Source organism: Bubalus kerabau, chromosome 8 (genome assembly GCF_029407905.1).
Source record: "Bubalus kerabau isolate K-KA32 ecotype Philippines breed swamp buffalo chromosome 8, PCC_UOA_SB_1v2, whole genome shotgun sequence".
In the NCBI taxonomy this organism is placed as follows: Eukaryota; Metazoa; Chordata; class Mammalia; order Artiodactyla; family Bovidae; genus Bubalus; species Bubalus kerabau.
In genome coordinates, this window is record NC_073631.1 from 79,775,169 (window position 1) to 79,797,501 (window position 22,333).

The window sequence follows — 22,333 nt, forward strand, 5'->3', positions numbered from 1 at the left end:
TCCTGCCTGCCGGCTCTGGTTGCCATAGAGCCAGGAGGCGGTTGCCACGGAGACCGACGTGCGAGGACCGACCAATCAGTGAAGAGCTGCGGCGCCAGCTCACCTCTTGGATGGAGGCACCGGGCTAGGATGAGGACCCCTGCCCAGGCAGGGCCGGGTGTTCGAGCAGGGGGGCTGTGGCGCCGCCACCCCCAAAGCGCCGGTCCCCCAGAATCCCCAACACCTTCCCCGGCCCCGCACCCCGAATTCTGACGACCTTCTGCCTCTTCCCGACCCGACTAATGGGTGATACCTCCGACTGGCCCTGAGCCCCTCTCCCGTTAGTGGAGGGGAGGAGGGGGCCCAAGGGCTGGGATGCTGCGGGAAAGGCGGGGCCGCGGACCGCGGGAGAAGAGTGCAGTCGGGGTGGGGTATGGGGAGGGAGGGAGGGAGGCTGTCCCACCCCCTGCGCTCCCGGCACACCGCAGTGCCTGGCGCGCCCGCGCAAGCTCACTCGCTCAATCGGGGCGCTGGGCGGGCGGGGCGGCGCTGACGTCACCCACTGACCCCTTTCACCCCCCGGCCGAGGGGCGGTGGCCGCGCAGGCTCCGCGGGACGGACTCACGGACAGACAGGGGACGGAAGGACGGGCGTACGGCCAGGCCATGCCCGGGGAGGCTGCCCGCGCCGAGCTGCTGCTGCCGGAGGCGGGCGGGCCGGGACCCCGCACAGGTGAGGCCGCGGCGCGCTCTCCCTCCCGCTTGCGTGTGTCTCTGCCAACCCCTCTCTTCGTCCCTTCTCGTCTCTACCCTCTCCCTCTCCGACCCTGTCCCTCTACCAGCTCCGTCCCATTTTCTCTTCGCGACCCCCTCCCCGCCCTCTTTCTGTTCCCGTCCCTTGTCCATCCCCGCCCTGTCCCCTTCCTTGGTCCCCAGTCCTAGCCCAACGTAGCCCAACCGTGGCCCCTACTCAGGACCGCAGGAAAGGGCGGGGTGGATTAGATGTCCTCCAGGAGCCAAAAGCGACTTGAAGGCGTGAGCTTCTCGGCTCCGGTGGGCGGGCGTCCCCCTCCGCGCCCCATTGTCTGAAGGGGGGTGCAATGGGCCTCACGGCCCCTGCAACATGGGTTGTCACCTGCACCCCAGACACTGGGGATGCAGATTCGAGGGGCGCCTGCCCTCCCAACTCCCCACCCGCCTCCACCCCCCCATGCTTGAGAGCTGCCTCCAAGCGGCTGGCGGGTGACTGGTTCTGGCTCGGAGGGAGGAACAGGGCTGGAGCTGGAGCCTGGGGAAGCCCGAGGGCTGGAAGGTGGGAGGCCCTGGGGGAGCAAGGCCTTAGGAGCATCAGCCCTGTACTGCAAGCCCAAATCCTTGGAGAGACTTAGGGAGCAAGCATTGGAGGGGATCTGCCTTAGGCCCAGGAAGACCAGCCAGGATGGCCACTGGACAGGAGGTCAGCCATGTGTGGCTCCAGGAGGGCCAAGGGCACCTTGCTGTGGGTGAGAAGTCCCCTGGCGATGACACCCATACTGGGCCCAGGGGCCTGGCCTCCCTCTGGGTCCAGTAAAGTGGGTTGGGACTGTCTCTGCTCGGACTGTTTAACAACCTTGAATGAGGCACAAAAATCTTTGACCTTTGGCTTCCCTTCCTCTGTCCTCTTGGCGCCCAACCCCACCCTCAGCCTGTCTCAGGGTCCTGGAGTCCAGTGAGGGTGCGCAGGGGTACCCTACCAGGCCAATGCCAAGAGCCTGGTCTCCAGCACCCAGCCCCGCCAGCCACACCCACCTCCAGGGTTTAGGTGTTCATCACACTCCCGTGGACCCAAAGGACCCCCTTCTCAGGACCCTCTGGCCACGCCAGCACCCCAGCAGTGTGGCCCAAGGGCCCAGGGTTCTGCCACTGCTGCAGCAGATGGGCAGAGCCTGGGGAGGGGGCTGCCCTAAGCTTCACCTCCACTTTGCAGGCAGAACGCTGAGGCACAGGAGATGTACTTGTGGGTGGTCATGGGTGAACATGGAAGCCTCCAGAGAAAATGGCCAGAGCTGGGCAGCCCCTATCCACTGCCATGGGACCCACACAAATGAACCTCAGCTCTGTGAGGGTGGCTGCTGCTGGCAACTCAGTCGGATGCACTCAGAGTCCCAAGAGCCCACAGCCCCTCAGAGCTGCTTATGGGGCAGGGCGGGGCCCCTGTGTGCTCTACCATTGGCCATCACCGAGCCAGCAGTGAGCTGGGAGGTCCTGCCTGAGGACAGCACACCATGGCCCCTGCTTTCCCTCTTGTGTGTGCCAACTCTGGAAACAGGGGTGGGGCAGCAGAGCCCAGTGAGACCCTGACAGGTTGTCCTCAGGTGAAGGCAGCAAAGAAAGGAGAGAGATGAGGCAGAGAAGCAAGACTCCCACTTCACAGCAAGTGTGAGATCTGGAATGTTCCAGAGCTGAGTGGAGAGCAGGCTTCCTGCTCCCTGGGGGCCCACCGACCTAGGAGGTCATGAGCAGACCTTTCCTGGCAAGCCCAGCTGAGGCGGCACAGATTACGTGCATGGAGTCAGCAAGTTAGTGTCCTAAGAGACAGGAGCTGGTCTCATCTTTAACGAGCATCTTGGAGAAAAGCCAGACCCCAAGCTGCTCGCCATGGAAGAACTCTTGGAAATCATCCCTCGGGCACAGCAATACCCTTTCCTTCTCCTGACCTCGCTTTTCAGCGGACACTCACACTCGTGGGCCCCCACTTCTGTGCTCAATTCTTGTCTGAGAGAGGGACAGCTGCAGCCAGGGAGCTGCCTCTCAGGGAAGATGCCTGCCCTTCTCACGCCCTTCTATCTCCACAGATCTGTCCTGTGATGCAGCTGAGGCTACCACCCCAAAGGGGGACCGACTGGAGCACTGTGCCCTGACATCTGGGCCCAGCGCCCTGGCTCTCACGTTCCTGCACGGCAAGCCTGGTGCCCGGCCCCCACCTGAGGGAGCCAGCTGGGATGCAGGGCCGGGCCGCGCCCCCTCAGCCTGGGCAGTCCAGGCAGAGGGCGGCCCCAGTCCAGGGCCTGCTGAGGTTCGGCCTACTGAAGGTCCTCTCCCAGCCTCCCTGGAGCCCCGGATTGTCATGGGCGAGGAGACATGCCAGGCAGCCCCATTGCCCAGGGCAACCATGCCGGAGCTCAGGGACTGGGAGGGTGGGCATGCTAATCTGAACCCACCCCCCGAGTTCTGTTCTCAGGGTGACCCTCCTGTGCCTTTCCCCGCCCCAGACTCTGATTCCTACTTCACGCCTCCCTCCACCCCCACCAAGACAGCCTCCACCCTGCTCCCTGGCCCCGGGCCCCACAGGGACGCCCAGGATGCCCAGGCTGAGCTGGGGGATTCGCCGCCAGCCTCGCCCACTGGCTCGTACATCACGGCAGATGGGGACAGCTGGGCCTCATCCCCATCCTGCTCCCTGAGCCTGCAGGCCCTGGCCGAAGGGCTGGATGTGCCCTCCGGCTGGGGCTTCTCTCCATCTGGATCTGTGGTCGATGAGAGGGAGCTGCCCCCTGCCGGGACCCCAGACAGCTCGTCCCCAGAGTCCAGCCTCTCAGCAGACAGCAGCTCTTCCTGGGGCCAGGAGGGCCACTTCTTCGAGCTGGACTTCTTGGCCAACGACCCGATGATCCCTGCTTACCTCCTGCCCTTCCAGGGCAGCCTGATTTTCCAGGTGGAGGCAGTGGAGGTGACACCCCTGCCCCACGAGGAGGAGGAAGTGGAGGAGGAGGAGCAAGAAGAGGAGCAGGAGGTCCCCCTCCCCAGAGGGGACCTAGCCGGGGAGGGCGAGGATGATAGCACATTCGCATCCTCCCTGCAGTCACTGTCTGACCTGTCCATCACTGAGGGCGTGGATGAGGCCTTCGCCTTCCGGGATGACACCTCGGCTGCCTCCTCTGACCCTGACTCGGCATCCTACACGGGGGCTGATGATGAGAGGCTGTACAGCGGAGAGCCCCACGCACAGCCCGCCACAGTGCTCCAGGACAGCCCTGGGGAGGCTGCCTCCTGGGGCCCAGAGCTCATTCTTGGGGTGTCCAAGGGAGAGGCTGGCCAGGCTGCCAAGGGTCAGGAACCCATCTCCGAGATAATGAGGGTGGGTCCCGCTGCAGCCCAGGTGTCTTCTGCTATGGCCCCTCACATTCCACAGGAATCTCTGGACCTCACTGGGGTGAGCCTTCAGGCCCAGGGAGAAGAGCCAGGCTCCACCATGGGACCAGTACCTGTTGCCCCAATCATGTCTCAGCCCCTGCAGGAGGGAGATACTGCTACGTTAGGCCCAGAGCCCTGGATTTTGAAGGGAGAAGCAGACCTCAACTCTCTACAAACCCTGAAGAAAGACACAGGCCAGGGGTTTGCCGCTGCAACCAGCCCTGAACCCCAGCCAGAAGTGGATCCAGCAGCATTCCCACCCTTGGAGGATGCAGGTATCCCCTGGGTCCAGGAATCTGCCTCCGAGACCAGCCCTGAGCCCCAGTTGGAAGAAGAGGAGCTGACAGCCTCCTCACACCTGCTCCCCTTGGTCCAGGGATCTGCCTCTGAAGCTAGCCCTGAGCCCCAGTCAGAAGAAGATCTGACAGCATCCTTACCCCTGAAGGATGAAGGTCTCCCCTTGGTCCAGGGATCTGCCTCCAAGGCCAGCCCTGAGCCCCAATCAGAAGAAGATCATCTAGCAGCATCCTCACCCCTGCAGGATGCAGGTCTCCCCTTGGTCCAGGGATCTGCTTCTGAAGCTAGCCCAGAGCTCCAGTCAGAAGAAGAAAATCTGACAGCATCCTCAACCCTGCAGGATGCAGGTCTCCCCTTGGTCCAGGGATCTGCCTCTGAAGCTGGCCCGGAGTCCCAGTCAGAAGAAGAAGATCTGACAGCATCCTCAACCCCTCAGAATGCAGGTCTCCCCTTGGTCCAGGAATCTGCATCTGAGGTCAGCCCTGAGCCCCAGTCGGAAGAAGATCTAACAGCATCCTTACCCCTGAAAGATGAAAGTCTCCCCTTGGTCCAGGTATCTCCCTCTGAGGCCAGCCTGGAGCCCCAGTCAGAAGAAGATCTGACAGCATCCTCAACCCCTCAGGATGCAGGTCTCCCCTTGGTCCAGGAATCTGCATCTGAGGTCAGCCCTGAGCCCCAGTCAGAAGAAGATCTAGCAGCATCCTCACCCCTGCAGGATGCAGGTCTCCCCTTGGTCCAGGGATCTGCATCTGAGGCCAGCCCTGAGCCCCAGTCAGAAGAAGAAGATCTGACAGCATCCTTACCCCTGAAGGATGAAGGTCTCCCCTTGGTCCAGGGATCTGCCTCTGAGGCCAGCCCGGAGCCCCAGTCAGAAGAAGATCTAACAGCATCCTCACCTTTGCAGGATGCAGGTCTCCACTTGGTCCAGGGATCTGCCTCCGATGCCAGCCCTGAGCCCCACTCAGACGAGGACCTGACAGCCTCCGCACCCCTGCAGGACACAGGTCTCCCCTTGGTCCAGGGATCTGTCTCTGAGGCCAGCCCTGAGCCCCAGTCAGAAGAAGAAGATATAACAGTATCCTCACCCCTGCAGAATGCAGGTCTCCCCTTGGTCCAGGGATCTGCTTCCGAGGCCAGCCCTGAGCCCCAGTCAGAAGATCTAAGAGCATCCTTACACCTGCAGGATGCTGGTCTCCGCTTGGTCCAGGGATCTGTCTCTGAGGTCATCCCTGAGCCCCAATCAGAAGAAGAAGATCTCACAGCCTCCCCACCCCTGCAGGATGCAGTTCTCTTCTTTGTCCAAGGATCTGCTTCTGAGGCCAGCCCTGACCACCAGTCAGATCTGAAAGCATCCCCACCCCTGCAGGATGCAGGACTTCCCTTGGTCCATGGATCTGCCTCTGAGGCCAGCCCTGAGCCCCAGTCAGAAGAAGAGGAGCTGACAGCATCCTTACCCCTGCAGGACACAGGTCTCCACTTGGTCCAGGGATCTGCCTCCAAGGCCAGCCCTGAGCTCCAGTCAGAAGAAGAAGTGACAGCATCCTCACCCCTGCAGGACACAGGTCTCCACTTGGTCCAGGAATCTGCCTCCAAGGCCAGCCCTGAGCCCCAGTCAGAAGAAGTAGAGCTGACAGCCTCCCCACCCCTGCAGGACACAGGTCTCCCCTTGGTCCATGGATCTGCCTCCGAGGCCAGCCCTGAGCTCCAGTCAGAAGAAGTGACAGCATCCCCACCCCTGCAGGACACAGGTCTCCCCTTGGTCCAGGGATCTGCCTCCGATGCCAGCTCAGAGCCCCAGTCAGAAGAAGAGGAGCTGACAGCATCTTCGCATCTGCAGGACACAGGTCTCCCCTTGGTCCAGGGATCTGTTTCCGAGGCCAGCCTTGAGCCCCAGTCAGAAGAGGAGCTAAAAGCCTCCCCACCCCTGCAGGATACAGGTCTCCCCTTGGTCCAGGGATCTGCATCTGAGGTCAACCCTGAGCCCCAGTCAGAAGAAGACCTGACAGCCTCCCCACCCCTGCAGGATGCAGGTCTCCCCTTGGTCCAGGGATCTGCATCTGAGGCCAGCTCAGAGCCCCAGTCAGAAGAAGAGGAGCTGACAGCCTCCCCAACTCTGCAGGACGCAGGTCTCCCCTTGGCCCAGGGATCTGTTTCTGAGGCCAGCCCGGAGCCTCACTCAGAAGAGGAGCTGACAGCCTCCCCACCCCTGCAGGATGCAGGTCTCCCCTTGGTCCAGGGATCTGCATCTGAGGCCAGCTCAGAGCCCCACTCAGAAGAGGAGCTGACAGCCTCCCCACCCCTGCAGGATGCAGGTCTCCCCTTGGTCCAGGGATCTGCATCTGAGGCCAGCTCAGAGCCCCAGTCAGAAGAAGAGGAGCTGACAGCCTCCCCAACTCTGCAGGACGCAGGTCTCCCCTTGGCCCAGGGATCTGTTTCTGAGGCCAGCCCGGAGCCTCACTCAGAAGAGGAGCTGACAGCCTCCCCACCCCTGCAGGATGCAGGTCTCCCCTTGGTCCAGGGATCTGCATCTGAGGCCAGCTCAGAGCCCCACTCAGAAGAGGAGCTGACAGCCTCCCCACCCCTGCAGGATGCAGGTCTCCCCTTGGTCCAGGGATCTGCCTCCGAGGCCAGCTCAGAGCCCCAGTCAGAAGAAGAGGAGCTGACAGCCTCCCCACCCCTGCAGGACGCAGGTCTCCCCTTGGTCCAGGGATCTGCCTCCGAGGCCAGCTCAGAGCCCCAGTCAGAAGAAGAGGAGCTGACAGCCTCCCCAACTCTGCAGGACGCAGGTCTCCCCTTGGTCCAGGGATCTGCCTCTGAGGCCAGCTCAGAGCCCCAATCAGAAGAGGAGCTGACAGCTTCCCCACCCCTGCAGGATGCAGGTCTCCCCTTGGTCCAGGGATCTGCATCTGAGGCCAGCTCAGAGCCCCAGTCAGAAGAAGAGGAGCTGACAGCCTCCCCAACTCTGCAGGACGCAGGTCTCCCCTTGGTCCAGGGATCTGCCTCTGAGGCCAGCTCAGAGCCCCAATCAGAAGAGGAGCTGACAGCCTCCCCACCCCTGCAGGATGCAGGTCTCCCCTTGGTCCAGGGATCTGCCTCCGAGGCCAGCTCAGAGCCCCAGTCAGAAGAAGAGGAGCTGACAGCCTCCCCAACTCTGCAGGACGCAGGTCTCCCCTTGGTCCAGGGATCTGCCTCTGAGGCAAGCTCAGAGCCCCAATCAGAAGAGGAGCTGACAGCCTCCCCACCCCTGCAGGATGCAGGTCTCCCCTTGGTCCAGGGATCTGCCTCCGAGGCCAGCCCTGAGCTCCAGTCAGAAGAAGTGACAGCCTCCCCACCCCTGCAGGTTGCAGGTCTCCCCTTGATCCAGGGATATGCCTCCGATGCCAGCTCAGAGCTCCAGTCAGAAGAGGAGCTGACAGCATCTTCACATCTGCAGGACGCAGGTCTCCCCTTGGTCCAGGGATCTGCCTCCGAGGCCAGCCCTGAATCCCAGTCAGAAGAAGATCTCACAGCCTCACCACCCCTGCAGGACACAGGTCTCCCCTTGGTCCAGGGATCAGCCTTCGGGGCCAGCCCGGAGCCCCAGTCAGAAGAAGACCTGACAGCCTCTCCACCCCTGCAGGACGCAAGTCTTCCCTTCGTCCAGGGATCAGCCTCCGAGGCCAGCTCAGAGCCCCAATCAGAAGAGGAGCTGATAGCATTGCCAACTCTGCAGGACGCAGGTCTCCCCTTGGTCCAGGGATCTGCCTCTGAGGCCAGCCCTGAGCCCCAGTCAGAAGATCTCACAGCCTCACCACCGCTGCAGGTTGCAGGTCTCCCCTTGGTCCAGGGATCAGCCTCCGAGACCAGCCCAGAGCCCCACTCAGAAGAGGAGCTGACAGCCTCCCCACCCCTGCAGGATGCAGGTCTCCCCTTGGTCCAGGAATCTGCCTCCGAGACCAGCCCAGAGCCCCACTCAGAAGAGGAGCTGACAGCCTCCCCACCCCTGCAAGATGCAGGTCTCCCCTTGGTCCAGGGATCAGCCTCCGAGACCAGCCTGGAGCCCCACTCAGAAGAGGAGGAGCTGATAGCCTTCCCGCCCCTGCAGGATGCAGGTCTCCCCTCCAGTCAAGTATCTGCCACCAGTGGCAGCCTTCAAGCCCTGATGACTGACACAGGCTGTACCCAAGAGACAGAGCCCACAGCCACTGCAGGCCATAGGAAAGGAAGAAAGACCCTGGGACTGAGGCCAGCGCCTGAGGAAAGAGACCCAGACCACACTGGAGGATCAGACTCTCTGGCCTTGGATCAGATATATCTGGGTGGCCCAGACCTACCTGCAGATGCTCGGACACCCTTGGAGGGAGATGCAGGCCCCTCCAAGCCTGCCACAGAGATCCCAGACACACCTGAGCCTTTCACAGCCGCCCAAGGTCCCCCAAAGCCTGACTCCAGTGGGGAGGAAGTAGCCAAGGGCATTTTGGCACCTGAGCAGGAAGCCTGTCATGATATCTGTGCACATGGGGGTGATGGAGCTGAGTCCAGCTCACCCCCAAAGGAGGCTCTGGGGGCTGAGCACCAGGGGCGTGAGGCCCTAAAGCCAGTGGTTCATGGCCCAGGGGTGTGTCCTACTGCCAGCCTGGAGGTTGGCCAGTTGGGGCCCCCAAGCCCAGTGGAGGAGGGAAGGGCCACTCTTGGGCACAGGCTTCCCATGGCTGTGGGCTCAGAGGCTGGGCTGGGCTCCTGCTCAGAGTCTCCTTCAAGAGCTCTGCCCAAGCTGGGAGGGCACTGTGCCAAAGATCCTGCCCCAACATCTCCACTGCCCTTGAGGCAGCCAAAGCCTGTGCTGGGCCCGGGCAAGGGAGAGCAGGCCCAGGCAGCACTTGGAGTCCTTGGCCCCTCCCCACTGCAGCCTCCAGAAAGCCCCAGAGGGGGCCTGCCCAGTGTACCCCAAGACAGGATCCTGGGCCCTGAGCCCCCTGCTCCTGGTGTCATGGAGGCAGTCCCAACCCCCCTGGCATCGCCTGCCCCCTGCCCTTGCCGGGGCCCCCGGGAAGACTTGGTGGAGGGCGCAGAGCCCCTGGGTTCTCCGAGCCACCCACCACCTCGGCCAAGAGCCCAGCGGGCGGTGGCTGCCTCCTCAGGGATCACAAACCCCCCTGGGGCTGGGCAGGTCAGCCTGCCACCCCACCCCACCCTCCTCAGCCCCAAGGCAGCCCCCAAGAGGGGTACCCATGCCAAAGACCCAGCCTCGAGGCTCTCGCCCCCTCGCCAAGTGCCTCCTGGCTCTGGGCCCCGGAGCCCAGCCGGCCCTCGAGGGCTCCCAGCCACCGAGCAGCAGGATGATGGCGACAGTTTGGAGGAAGGTGAGTGGGATGCAGGTGGCAACACTGTCCTGAGCCAGGGACCCAGGGGGCAGAGGGCTGGGCAGGGATGCCAGAGCTGCTCGCCCCGTGCCCCTGTCCAGAAGGGCAGGCCATCCTCACACTCCCCTTCCTCAGACTCGCCCCGCGCTCTGGGCTCCGGCCAGCACTCGGACAGCCACGGGGAGTCATCAGCTGAGCTGGAGGAGCAGGACCTCCCAGGACCACAGACTGCACAGTGCCCAGCCCAGGTGCCCGAAAAGCCAGGTTGTGAGCCCAGGGGAGGGCTCTGTGCCCTGCCCTCGGGTGCTCAGACCCCCTTTCTTCTCCAGGCACCAGCCGGCAGCGGGAGCGAGGAGACAGTCGCCAAAGCCAAGCAGAGTCGCAGTGAGAAGAAGGCCCGAAAGGTGCGCTGGGCACCCAGCTGGGACTCTGCTCCCTCCAGGAGGGGCCAGGCTGGCCAGACAACCCCAACCACCCCAAGAGTGGGGCTGGCAGCGTAAGGGGACCCTTTCCCATCCCACAGCTTATGAATCCCATCGATGGGGGCCCTGGGATAAAGGGAGTAACTGGATGCCTTGGGTGAAGTAACCGGGGCTGGGCTATCAGTTGAAACAGACACAGCCTGAGTCCGACGTCCTATTTGCTCACATGGGGAGCCACCTGGGAGGCTCTACAGAGGGTGGGTGGTGGAACCCTTGTGTCCCTGGTGTTTCCCCCGGACTTGCTCCTCTCCCCCAACCCCTGACTGGGAACTTTGGGGCCCACGCCCAGGCCTGAGACCGTTGTGCTTCCAGGCGATGTCCAAGCTGGGCTTACGACAGATCCAGGGGGTCACCAGGATCACCATCCAGAAGTCCAAGAACATCCTCTTTGTCATTGCCAAACCCGATGTCTTTAAGAGCCCAGCCTCAGACACCTACGTGGTCTTCGGCGAGGCCAAGGTCTGAGCAGCTGGCCATGGGCGTGGGGAGGGGGTCTGGGGCGTGGGCTCAGCTGACAGCTGACCTCTGTACTGCAGATTGAGGACCTGTCGCAGCAGGTGCACAGAGCTGCGGCTGAGAAGTTCAAAGTGCCCTCGGAGCCCTCCGCCCTGGTGCCCGAGTCAGCACCTGGGCCGAGGGTGAGACCCGAGTGCGAGGAGGAGGAGGAGGAGGAAGACGAGGAGGAGGTGAGGCCAAGGGGCCCACGGTTCAGTCTTGTGGAGGGGGGCAGCTTTGCCTGGGGGCCTCTCACTGGGGGAGGGAGCCACTCCAGCACCTCCCTGCATATCCCGCTCCAGGTGGATGAGGCAGGACTGGAGCTGCGGGACATCGAGCTGGTGATGGCACAGGCCAATGTGTCAAGGGCCAAGGCTGTGCGGGCCCTGAGGGACAACCAGAGTGACATCGTCAACGCCATCATGGTGAGTGACTGGCCCCTTCGCAAATGCCCTGCTACTGTCTCTGCCGGGGCCTGTCCCCCAACATGACCCTCTCCTTCTACAATTCTCACAGGAGCTGACAATGTAGTTGCTGACCAGACCCGGCTCCACCCCTGCCCCCTAGCTCTGCTGTTCAATAAAGTGGTGTCCCTTCATCGCCTCTCTGCTCCTCCAGCGCAGGCTCTGGCTAAACGGATTGCAGGAGGTGTGCAGACACTTCCTGAAGCCACACAGGTCCTAAGGAGGGTAGTGGTCCCTCCCTGACGTCCCAGGGAATCCACCTTGCCCAGGGATTGTGGGCAGTCCAGTCACTTGGCTGTGGCCCAAATCATGGGCCTGGGAATAACAGTTTCTGGAAGGAACTCCCCAGATGCAGGGGCCCCCGAGCTGGAAGAGCTGCGGGAAGTAGTGTCTGCTAAGGTGAGCAGCACTTAATCTCCTGAAGTTCCTGGCCCCCTGCTGTGGCCCAACTCTAGGAGTCACCACCTCTCCCTGTCCTCTCTCTCCTACAAAGTCCAGGGAGCCGCAGGGTGGGGGTGACGTCCCAGGACAAAAGAGGGAGACCACTGAGTGCGGGACCACGTGTGGGTGGAGCCCCTGGAGAAGAGGAGCAGTTCCTGACTGTCACAGAAGGCTCATGGGACACAAGGTCCCCACTGTTCACAAGCACAGGGTGGGCTATGGAAGGGATGGCCCCTGGCCCACGTTGCTATCTTTAGCTGTTCCACACACCTAGAGACAGCATCTACCAACTGTCTCCCTTAGCTCTGCCCAGCCCGGGCCCACAACCAGCACCTGGTCCGCCAGGGCCAGAATGAGGTCTGAGATCTCTCCTCCAGTCCTGCCCCTTGTCAGTAGGGAGGGAGCCTAGGGGACTGCAGACCCCTGCCTGGTTCCCACAGAGCTGGACAGCGAGCCCACATCTCTGCCCTCCCTCCCGGGGGCCCAAGTACCCACCCTGCTGAGCCCGGGGCTTCTTGCATATGCAGTCAGGAGCCTCGAGGTGCAGTATGTTTGGGGTGAGGAAGGAGTCTCAGAGCTGGGCCTCCCCGCGCCTGCACTGCAGTGCCCAGGCCCCAGCCTCCAGGCAGATGGCCCTGAGGTCACCCCCATGACCTCCCCATGTCCCAAGGGCACAGGAGGGGCCCCACCCAGGGGGGACCAAGGCCACAGGGTTTGACTAGCCCCCACTGGCCTCCCTGATGACCAGGGACCCTGGGCTCCAAGATGCCATGCTCTCAGGGTGGGGATGGCACTTCTGGTAAAGGCGTGGTGTGCAGGTTTGCTGTGAACCACCATGACGGTGAATGTGGCCTGGGGTCATGGGCTCGGGTGAAGGGCTAGAGGACAGCGAGCCCCTCCGAGAGCCCAGTGCTCATGTCCACGTGTGCTCAAGACACCTGCTCCCTGCCCTGTGTCCACAAACCCAAATCAGGCCCTCCCTGTAGGTGTCGGGCACAAGTGCTCAGTCCATTGTGCCCAGCCAGGGCATGTGGGTCTGAGACAGAGGCCAGAGTGGAGTCCCCAGCTCTTATCCCACTGGAGCAGAAACACAATGGCAACCAGAGATAAATTATTCACATTGCAGTAAACTTCTTTTAAGGTCTCTGAGAGTTTCAATAGAAACGTCGTGTGCAAAATGACAGCTGTCCAGGGTCTGGCTGACAGGACCCCCTCCCGAGGCAGGGTGGCATGCAGGTGGGTGCAGCTTGACTTTCTGCCCCAGCACGGGGGTGCCTCCTTCACAGTAGAGCCACCTATGTCCGGGGCCCAGGAGGGCGACTGGCAGTGGCCCGGACACCATCAGGCCGAGTCCTGATCCATGCTGCAGCCCAGCGCCTCGATGTCATTGCTGATGTCCGAGATCATGCGGTCCCACTCGTCCCCCTCTGAGGGCACGGACTGGTCGTCAGAGCTGCCCGCCGCCCTGTTCCCGTTGGAGGTGGAGGTGGAGGTGGAGCTTGTGGCCCGGCGGTACCTGCCGAAGCTGTCCGTGATGATCCCACGGCCATCCTTCACCCCAATGGTCTCCAAGAAGTTCTCGAAGTGCTGGCTGTCTTTCTCAGGGATGAAAGGCCGCAGACCTGCAGACACATGGCCCACCTGACCCTGAGCCAAGCCTCTTGCTGAAAGCACACATGTGCCTGTCCCAGGGGGCCCATGGCCTGGATAAACCTACCCCACCCACACCAAGTGTCTGCCCCAGTCCTGACAGGTGCTGTGGACTGGCCCTGCCTTGGCAACAGGGCTGGTGCAGGCCAGAAGCCACACTCTTACATCACTGCCCTCGGTCCTCAGGAAAGCCCCACTTTACAGGCTTCCAAACACAGGAGATGAGAGGGTGCAGGGGAGGCTGACACAGGGCTCCAAGGACCAGGCCCCACTGCCCAGCTCCCAAGTGACCACCTACTTCCTGGAAAGTAGGTGTGAGAATACCTACTCTGATGTGAGAACAATATGAAACAGGCCTTGGACCCCAGGCTTAGCTGTTGGCTGACTCCAAGGGGTCTGTGGGGTCAGCAAGAGATCAGACTGGATGCAGGTCTGCACTTGACCCTTCACCTCCACCCCACCCCATCAGCATAGCACCCTCCTTGGATTGTCGGGGGCAGAGCCCAGGACCTGGGAGCCTCCACCAGCCATGTTCTCTGGGATCAGCACAGGGAAAGCAGTCATTCCACTGTGCTTGTGCATGTGGACACACATCCAGGGCTGCGTCTGGCTGGCTGTGGCAGGCACTGAGTACCCGGCCGCCCTGCTGACTCTGCAGGCTCTTCTCTCGGGGCCTCAGCTAAGGCTGCTTTTCACTGGGAATGGTGTCATCACTCCTCCGCCCAGCAAGTTCCTGCCTACTCCTCCAAACCTGTCCCTGCACCAACTTCCTCTGAAGAGCCTCCCTCAGCCCTTACCGGGCAGTACAGTGGCCACCTCACCCCGAGTCTGGCTCCCAAGGGGCCCCTCCTGCTTCCCTGGGGGCAGGGTCCCCAGAGCCACTGGGAAGCGCCATCGGAAGAACCACTCGGCTTGCTGGCTGGCTGGCCCCCACCCCTAAGGAAGCCCACCCACCCTGTGCTCACCGAGCAGCAGGAACTTGCGGCTGTCCCCATAGAGCTGCCGCAGGTTGATGCAGAACTCATGCACCGAGGCGCCGTCACGGTATTCGTGTAGCAGCGCTGCAAACTGCTGGATCTCCTGTGACGACAGCTTGGTGCGCAGCTGCCAAAAGAGTGGGACCACGCGGGGAGGTGACTGGCGATGCCTCCACCCTGCCCACACCCAGCTTGACCCCTGCAGGAGGGCCAGCAGGAGGGAGAACCCCACACCAGCCCCGAGGTCCCCACACCAGCAGAGAGTGCCTCGGAGACCAGCCTACACCATCTGCTTTAACCTGCCACCTGGCTGGCCACCAGGTGGCTGGGTGGAGGCTGCACGTCTGACACCACTGCCAGGAGCCACCAAATTGCACACAGAGCCCAGAGTGATATTTGGTGTACTGACCAAGTTTTTAATGACGTGAAGTCGAGGGACAGGGGAAAAGTCTGCTGAGCAATAACAAGGCCCATCTGGCCCTTCCATGGTAGCACCCCATGCTACCATTCACCACCAGAGACCCAGAGACAGGTCTGTGGTTCAGCCCAGAGGCCAGAGCAGCCCCAAACTCAGGCCTTGGCCACCTCGTGCTCTTTCCAAAAACTGACCTGGTAGGAAAGACTTCAAGGCCCAGTTGTAAGCAAGGCATCCATGCTCCCCCAGCTCCACCCACGGGGAAGCAAGCCTTCCTCCCATCTCTTCCAGGGAGCTCCTAGCCTGAAGGCGCTGCACACAGGCCTGCTGGCGGGGCCAGCGTCTTCTGACCTTGGTGGGCAAGTGGCAGGCGGCGTACCGTGAGCATGTAGTCCTGCAGAAGCTCCGCAGCCGTGGCGCTCAGCTCACTCTCGCTGACCGTCTTGGCGTGGGGTGCCGTCTGCATGCAGAAGGACAAGGGCGAGACGCCGCCTGCATGTGCACACTCGGGGAAGGAGCTGCAAGGCGCAAGCCAAGACATGGGTGGGCGGCCCCCTAGCCCTGCCCCGGGCCTCACCCTCACCCCCAGGGATTCAGTGAGAGCCAGGGGCTGAGACAAAGAGGAGGCCTGTCATGGAGGAGGTGCTCGGGGAAAGACAGAGAAGGACATGTGCAGGGAAGGACCCAGAAGGGGCCAGCAGCCTAGCAGGGTCTCAGTGGAGCGGTGACATCACTAGTGTGACCCGGAGGAGCCCATTCACTGGAAGACTCCTGAAACTGGGGAAGGAAGGTGGGGCCACGCAGCTGCGTGGGCAGCGCTGAGACCCAGGAAGGGGTACTCACAAAGTGCTGGCTTCCGTCTCATATGGCTCCTTCATGTCCACCTTTGTGGAAGAGTCATCTGTGTGGAAATGTAGAACACAGGAGCTTCTGGTTATCTGAGGGAGGGGGCCCTGAGTCCAGTATTCATGTGCTAAGCAGAAGAGGCTGAGCCCTGGTGGTGGGCAGCCGCCCAGACCCCTGGGGTGCACCCCCTGGGCTGCACCCACACTTTCTTCTCCTGAGATGCACCACCTGCCGTGGGTCTGGACAGGAGCCAGGACAATGCTCTGGTCCCCAGAAGATGTGCCAAGTGGTGGGGCTGAAGCAGGCTCCCCAGTGGCCAGAACAAGAGAAGCTTCATCAGTAGACAGTGAACATCCCTATGTCTACTTTGTGAAAACTCATTCAGCTGTACACTTTCGATTTGTGTGTATCTTTTAGTAAAACAGTTTATTATAAAAACAAACAAATGCAAGGGCCAAAGCAATCACACTAAAGCTGAATGTTTAAATATAGCTCAATAAACCACCTGCTGCCCACTGGGGCCTCAACCTTCCCACCTGCCCATGAGGACAGACTACCAGCCTCACCAGGCTATCTTTGTGGGGCTGCAAGCAGCTCCAGCACAAACAGCGAGACGAGGACGCAGCCAGGGAACCAGCCCTTCCTCAAAGAGCCCCTGCAGCTTCGTGTTTACATGCAGAGGGTTCTGCGCTGTTCACAGGATGTGTGAGTCGCAGTGAAGGGAGTGGGGCTGGACTCCTCTCCACAGAGAGACCAGGGGCCTCCAGCCCTGGAGGCCACCGCTGAGCTGTCTCCAATATTTTTCTTCCTGTTCCCCTGACTGACAGAAGCCACAGATCCTCAATAAACTATTTATTTGAAAAGTAGATGCTCCTAGTGTTTAGAAGACTGAGCTTCAGTGGGCTATGTGTAAACTAAGTGTGCTGTGAGCTTACAATTCCCAGAAACAGTCCTCTGAGCTACGAGCGCCAGTCCCCCTGCACTGCCTTTGGGCTCTTTGCTCTTCCTGCCACCGCCCCGACCCTGCCCTGGGCAGCCTGCACCTGGGAAGGGGCCCCACACCCATAGTGGGGCCTCACTTGTAAGTTTGGTACAGTGACTTTAGCCACCAGTGGTTCCAGAGTAAGTGTTCTTGGCCCCCAGAGTTATGCAGGAAGCCACCAGGGGGCCTAAAGGAGGGAGCTGGGGGGAACACGTGAACAGTGAAGTCTGGAAACGAAGGGTGTTGACTCAAAGTCTGCCCTGGACGGTGGCCACCCAGGTGCTATTCTGCCAGGAGCTTGCAGCAAAGCCCTGGTGGGAAGGGGAGAGGGAGCTCAGCTGCTCACGTACCACTGTGAAGGGATAGGTGGTGGGTGGGTGTCGAGGCCCCATCAAATATGGCTCTGTCCAGGAAGTCAATGGTGGACTCCGTGTACACGATCTGGAAGACCTGGCCAAGCAGGGAGCACAGCTCTTCCGCGGCGACCTGCCAATTGAGGACAAGGCTGAGCCTTCCAGGCCGCTTCCTAGACATCCGACACCTCAGTTGCAGAACGAACACCTAGAACCAGGGCCCATTGCCTCCCACTGCCCACTAGGGCCACAAGGATGCCAGCCACACCCAGGAGGCTCTCTGGACCCGCAGGAGCGTCACCTCTGGCCCTCCTCCTCCACTACTCTTCCACCCACAGCCATCTCAGCACTCGTGCCAGCCTCAGGAAAAGGGCAGAGAGCAGACAGCAGCTGAGCCAGTTCACATGGACAGCATTCTGACACGTGTGCTGTCAACGCGGGTCCCATCTGGGGAGGCTCTTCCCCCGAGACAGGGGACAACATCTGGAGGAGCTCCCAGTGGGGACAAGCCAAGGAGGCGGCCCCAGAAGGAAGAACTACTCAGGTGGAAGGTGGGCAGAGATGAGGAGGAGGGATACTGATCAGAGGCTGCCAAGACCACCATCCGTGTTTTGGTCTTACTAAAGGTGTGAAAATTCAACAGAAGGGAATCAAGGGGCTCCCTGAGGCTGGCAGCTCTATGGTGGGCCTCAAGCCACTCCCCCAGAGTCTTCCCCAATGTCACAGCTTGGTGTGAAAACAACAGCCCCCACATGGGGGAGGGAAAGGGGGTGCCAACCAAGAGAAGAAGGAACCAGCATGGAGATATCAGACCGGGACTCAGTGGGACCTGGGTCAGGTGGTGGGCAGGGCTTGGGCTAGAATGGGTAGAGCCTGGTCAAGCTATTGGTGGGGCTGAGTCAGGATATGGGTGGGGATGGGCAGGCCCTGGGTCCCAGGTGCCAACCCTGCTCACCTTGCTCTCCGCGGCCAGGATCACCAGGCAGCATGCCTCCACAGGCCCCACTCCACTCTCTGACAGGGAGCCTGTGGTGAGGCCTCGGGAACTTTCTGCACACAAACTCTGGCTGGGGGAGATGCCAGGGTCCTGGGCTGGGAAGTCAACACCATGGCAGGTTAGGGCCCATGTGGGAGCTCAATGGTAGGCTCTGGGCAGCCCCTACCTGACTCAGGTGGGGACAGATTGAGCCAGGCAAACCCCCGCCCTCATCTTCCCTTCACAAGAGCACCCTTCCCTGCCACTGCCCACTCAAAACCACCACCTTAACATGACTGTCTAGCTTCTCTGCCAAAGACAGAGTGAATATCTCAGACGGAAACTGCGAATATTTAGCTGCTTCTGATCTACACAAAAGAAGGTATTCACAGAGTTCTACTGACAGTCTTAAGACACAATCCTGACAGGAGATGAGGAAACTGAGGCAGAGGGGGCAGAGGGCTGGGTCCAAGGGTGCATGAGAGGCAGAGCCCAGATTGGGATCTAGCCATGAGAGCACCTGCCTATTCGTTAACACTACACACCGCCTCCTCACACACAAGGTCTCGTTGAATGTGTGGGGGAATCCTGAGGCAGGAAGTGGGGGCTGTGGCCCAGGGCTCCAGGCACATCCACGGAGACACACCTGGGGGCAGGAAGTGCCAGGGAAGGCTGGAGCTCCCCTGATGCCAGGATATCTCAGGGCAAGCCCAGCCCAGCAGGAAGACCACCCATAGCTCAGACAGTGCTGAGAGAGAGGACCCCAGCTAGGAACAGCCAGACCCTGGGTGTATGGGCTAGCAAAGACCAGGGCTCTGTAGGGCAAGGCTGGTGGCACCCCATGTGGAGGCTGAGCCCCATGAATCTCACTGTTAGAACCTGACTGTACCATCCCACCGGAGAAGGCAATGGCAACCCACTCCAGTACTCTTGCCTGGAAAATCCCATGGATGGAGGAGCCTGGTAGGCTGCAGTTCATGGGGTCGCTAAGAGTAGGACATGACTGAGCGAATTCACTTTCACTTTTCACTTTCATGCATTGGAGAGGGAAATGGCAACCCACTCCAGTGTTCTTGCCTGGAGAATCCCAGGGATGGGGGAGCCTGGTGGGCTGCCGTCTACGGGGTCGCACAGAGTCGGACACAACTGAAGCGACTTAGCAGCAGCAGCAGCAGTACCATCCCACAGCCATGGGCCACAGGCGTTGAGCTGTGCCCCAAACGAAAAGCACCCACAGGGTTTGAGAATCAGGACAAAGAATACCGTGAGACTGCTCACTAGTGACTGCTACACTGACCACGCTGGCAAGATGTTCTAGGACATGTTAAATAGCTTTATGGCTCACAGCCGTGGCTGCTCCCAAGGAAGCAAGTGTGTGGCTCCAAAGCCACGCACAGTGAGCCTACTTCTAATCGCCCAGCAGCATTCATCCCCAGTCCCACAGGCTGTCCCCACAGGTCCTGGTTCAGATCCACTGCCTACTTTCCTATGTCCACAGAAACATCCCTTAATGAGACATCTCCACAAGCCGTGCTTGCCACACAGAGCCTCCTGCAGCCAGACCTGACCCTGACCCCCGACACAACATTGTCCCCAAGGCCAGCACAGCCCAGGCCAGGGGAGGCATAAAAGACAGGCCCCTATGTAGGAAGCACTTAGTAAGTGTTAGCTACCACTGCCAGTGCCAGTGCTGAGGACAGCCACGTGCATCACCTCACACACAGCCACTCGCTGTGACAGGTGCCTCTGGGAGACCGGGAGGCCCCGGGGGCTGGCGACTTCCCTCAGGAAAAGAGCCACTAGAACGAGGAGGCCCTCCAGAACACAGAATGGAATTCACTCTCCTTTTAACTGGAAAGCTCTCAAAGCCCTGGGGGGTCCTGATTTTCATCTCTTTTTGGAAAGCTTCTCCTGTGGTGCTCATTCTGTCTCTTAGAAAATCGGTTACTCATTTTCCAGACAATGTGTTCTACAATTAACACTGAGACATGTTCTGGACACAAGAAACCCAGGGGTTAGCTCCCCTCCCACCAGCGCTAAGGCCTGCGGCCCCCAGCCAGAAGCACTCACCTCACTGCTTGGTCCCCAGGGAGGCCCCATACCACGGGCCTCCTGCAGGGACAGTCCCCACGCAGGGAACAGCAGTCACCACAGTGCTGGGCAGCACTGGTGGAAGCAGTTACACAGTACCTCAACCGATCAGCCACCATCTAACAACCGGGACCCTGCCAAGTCACCCAACCCACTGCTCCCAGTGAGTCCACCGGTAAAGGTGGAAGGAAACAGAATCCTCCTTACAGGTTTCTTGTGGAGACTCAACAAGATCTTTCATGCCACATGCTTTCTACTACTTTGAGCCACATTAAACTGCATTTTTTTTTTAGATTAAAATGGTTAAAAATTGGCAGCTTTGTGTTATTCAAAATAATGCTTGCATTAACAGACACTTGCTCCTTGGAAGAATAGCTATGTCAAACCTAGACAGTGTTTTAAAAAGTAGAGACACCACTTTGATGACAAAGGCCTGAAATAGTCAAAACTATGGTTTTTCCAGTAGTCATGTATGGATGTGAGAGTTGGACCATAAAGAAGGCTGAATGCCGAAGAATTGACACTTTTGAACTGTGGTGCTAGAGGAGACTCTTGAGAGTCCCTTGGACTGCAAGGAGATCAAACCAGTCAATCCTAAAGGAAATCAGTCCTGAATATTCATTGGAAGGACTGGTGCTGAAGGTGAAGCTCCAATACTTTAGTCACCTGATGTGAAGAACTGACTCATTGGAAAAGACAGTGATGCTGGGAATAATAGAAGGCAAGAGGAAAAGGGGTGACAGAGGATGAGATGATTGAATGGCATCACTGAGTCAAAGGACATGAGTTTGAGGAAACTCAGGGAGATAGTGATGGACAGAGAAGCCTGGCGTGCTGCAGTTCATGTGGCTGCAAAGAGTCGGACATAACTTAGAGACTGAGCAACAACAACACTACTGAACACAATGAAGGGAAATGAAGAATAAGCAGAGCAGAGGGGACCGTGCTCAAGTGCAGTATGACAGGAGTGTGTGTGTGTATGTGTGAACAAGTGAGCATTTGTGAGTGTGTGTGGGACCTGAGTGCATGAGTGCATGTGAATGAGTGTGTGTGGATGGGCGCACCAAGTATGTGCAGTGAGTACGTGTGGTGTGTGTGTGTGTGTGACTCTGCGGGGGACACTAAGCCACAGCCATACAAAGTCAAGGGACTATGATACACTCCAGCAGCCACCTTCACAAAACCTTCCCATTACCTGTGCCGGTGGCCTGCCGCATCCCCACCAGATTCATGGGCCCTTTAATATGAACTTCCTTGAAGCTCAAGGGGTCAGTAATGAGAAAGCTCCTAGGGGCCCTGGCTCTTATAAGCCCTCAGATCCCTGTGGACTACCTACCTCAAGCAGAAACACAACTTTCCCTTTGCACTGGCCAAAGCAGTGTGTGGCCCAGGCTGATCCAGCTGGCCACCCTCATACACCGCCACCAGCACCCTGAAAATGAACAACTCCAGGGTGCAACCCAGCCATTGCCAGTGCCTAAAGGAGCCCAGGGATGTGACAACCTGAGAACCCACATGGGAAGGACGTGGCATGAGTGAACCGTGATTTCTCTCCTCACTTCTCAGGGACTAATGCCGGGGCAGAGGTTCTAGACCCCGACAGACAGCTTGTTGGGAAGTGCCAAGTAAGGTGATACTGTATCCTCATCAGGCGAGGGGAGTGGGCTGGGTGACGGGGACTGATGGCTCTCGGGTTCTCCTACAAGGACATGCTCCGAGCGTCTCACAGACCGAGAGCTCCTTGCTGGTCGGGTCTCCTCCCTGCACTGAAAGCACTGGGAAGGCTGTGTGGCCAAAGGAGGGCCTGAATGTTGATTAGGCTGAGCTAAGGCCCCACCCTCAGCCTCTGGAGCCGCCTGCACCCAGGGTGTCTACTAGGCCTGGGTGCCAGAGGCCATTCCAGCATCCCCAAAGGGGGCTGCACCGAGTGACAGTGGCTGAGCTCAGGACCCAGAGACCACAGCCTCCTGGGTCACTGCCCTTCTCTGGAGAGAGGGCTAGTTCCCAGGCACAGCAGGCAGCAGTTGGCTGACCCAACATTGTAGAAACTTGTCTCCAGAGTGCCATGAAATCTACAATGCACGCCTCAGGACAGAGGTGGGGGCTGTTTCTGGCAAGGACCCTACTGACCCCGCCCCCGGTCATACCTGTCTTCAGGACCACCAGGTGTGAGGCGTCATCTCGCACATAGGACACAGCGGCAATGTCATGGATGGGGACCCTGAGGATGGTGTCCTCCCCGTCCCTCCAGGCCAGCTTGACGTTGTAGGCAGACAGACTGATCACAGCGTCATGCTCCTGGGTCAGGTGTCCGGGGAGCTGGTGGGCTCTCTGAAAGGAACCACACTGCATCAGAAACACAGGGCCATGG

The 22,333-nt window shown here is 60.1% G+C and overlaps 2 protein-coding genes across 6 annotated transcripts in view; one reads left to right on the forward strand and one right to left on the reverse strand.

The window, feature by feature from the left end:
* The first annotated feature begins 644 nt into the window (after nucleotides 1–644).
* NACAD (NAC alpha domain containing) lies at nucleotides 645–11,360 on the forward strand. The gene is made up of 8 exons (XM_055589374.1): nucleotides 645–711; nucleotides 2,813–9,790; nucleotides 9,926–10,038; nucleotides 10,120–10,194; nucleotides 10,585–10,731; nucleotides 10,809–10,958; nucleotides 11,070–11,192; nucleotides 11,284–11,360. The coding sequence occupies exons 1-8, from the start codon at nucleotides 645–647 to the stop codon at nucleotides 11,296–11,298; spliced, it is 7,668 nt and encodes a 2,555-aa protein (XP_055445349.1). The 3' UTR covers nucleotides 11,299–11,360.
* The window catches only part of CCM2 (CCM2 scaffold protein), a 59,689-nt gene continuing 47,769 nt past the window's right edge, over nucleotides 10,414–22,333 (reverse strand). For 4 of the 5 annotated variants that reach the window (XM_055590669.1, XM_055590668.1, XM_055590666.1 and 1 more), the window contains 7 exons: nucleotides 22,110–22,293; nucleotides 17,851–17,987; nucleotides 16,893–17,028; nucleotides 15,558–15,615; nucleotides 15,094–15,232; nucleotides 14,288–14,426; nucleotides 10,414–13,294 (listed from right to left, as the gene is read on the reverse strand). In XM_055590669.1, the coding sequence (XP_055446644.1) occupies nucleotides 13,014–13,294; nucleotides 14,288–14,426; nucleotides 15,094–15,232; nucleotides 15,558–15,615; nucleotides 16,893–17,028; nucleotides 17,851–17,987; nucleotides 22,110–22,293 (1,074 nt within the window). In that variant the 3' untranslated portion in view covers nucleotides 10,414–13,013. The remainder of the gene's footprint in view (nucleotides 13,295–14,287; nucleotides 14,427–15,093; nucleotides 15,233–15,557; nucleotides 15,616–16,892; nucleotides 17,029–17,850; nucleotides 17,988–22,109; nucleotides 22,294–22,333) is intronic. The other variant, XM_055590670.1, reaches the window with a different exon arrangement.

Bases quoted from the DNA above. Each gene is read 5' to 3' on its own strand.
- NACAD (XM_055589374.1), top strand. From the start codon at position 645: ATGCCCGGGGAGGCTGCCCGCGCCGAGCTGCTGCTGCCGGAGGCGGGC. The intron at 712-2,812 runs GTGAGGCCGCGG...CTATCTCCACAG, and splicing joins CGGGCCGGGACCCCGCACAG to ATCTGTCCTGTGATGCAGCT. The intron at 10,959-11,069 runs GTGAGGCCAAGG...ATCCCGCTCCAG, and splicing joins AGGAGGAAGACGAGGAGGAG to GTGGATGAGGCAGGACTGGA.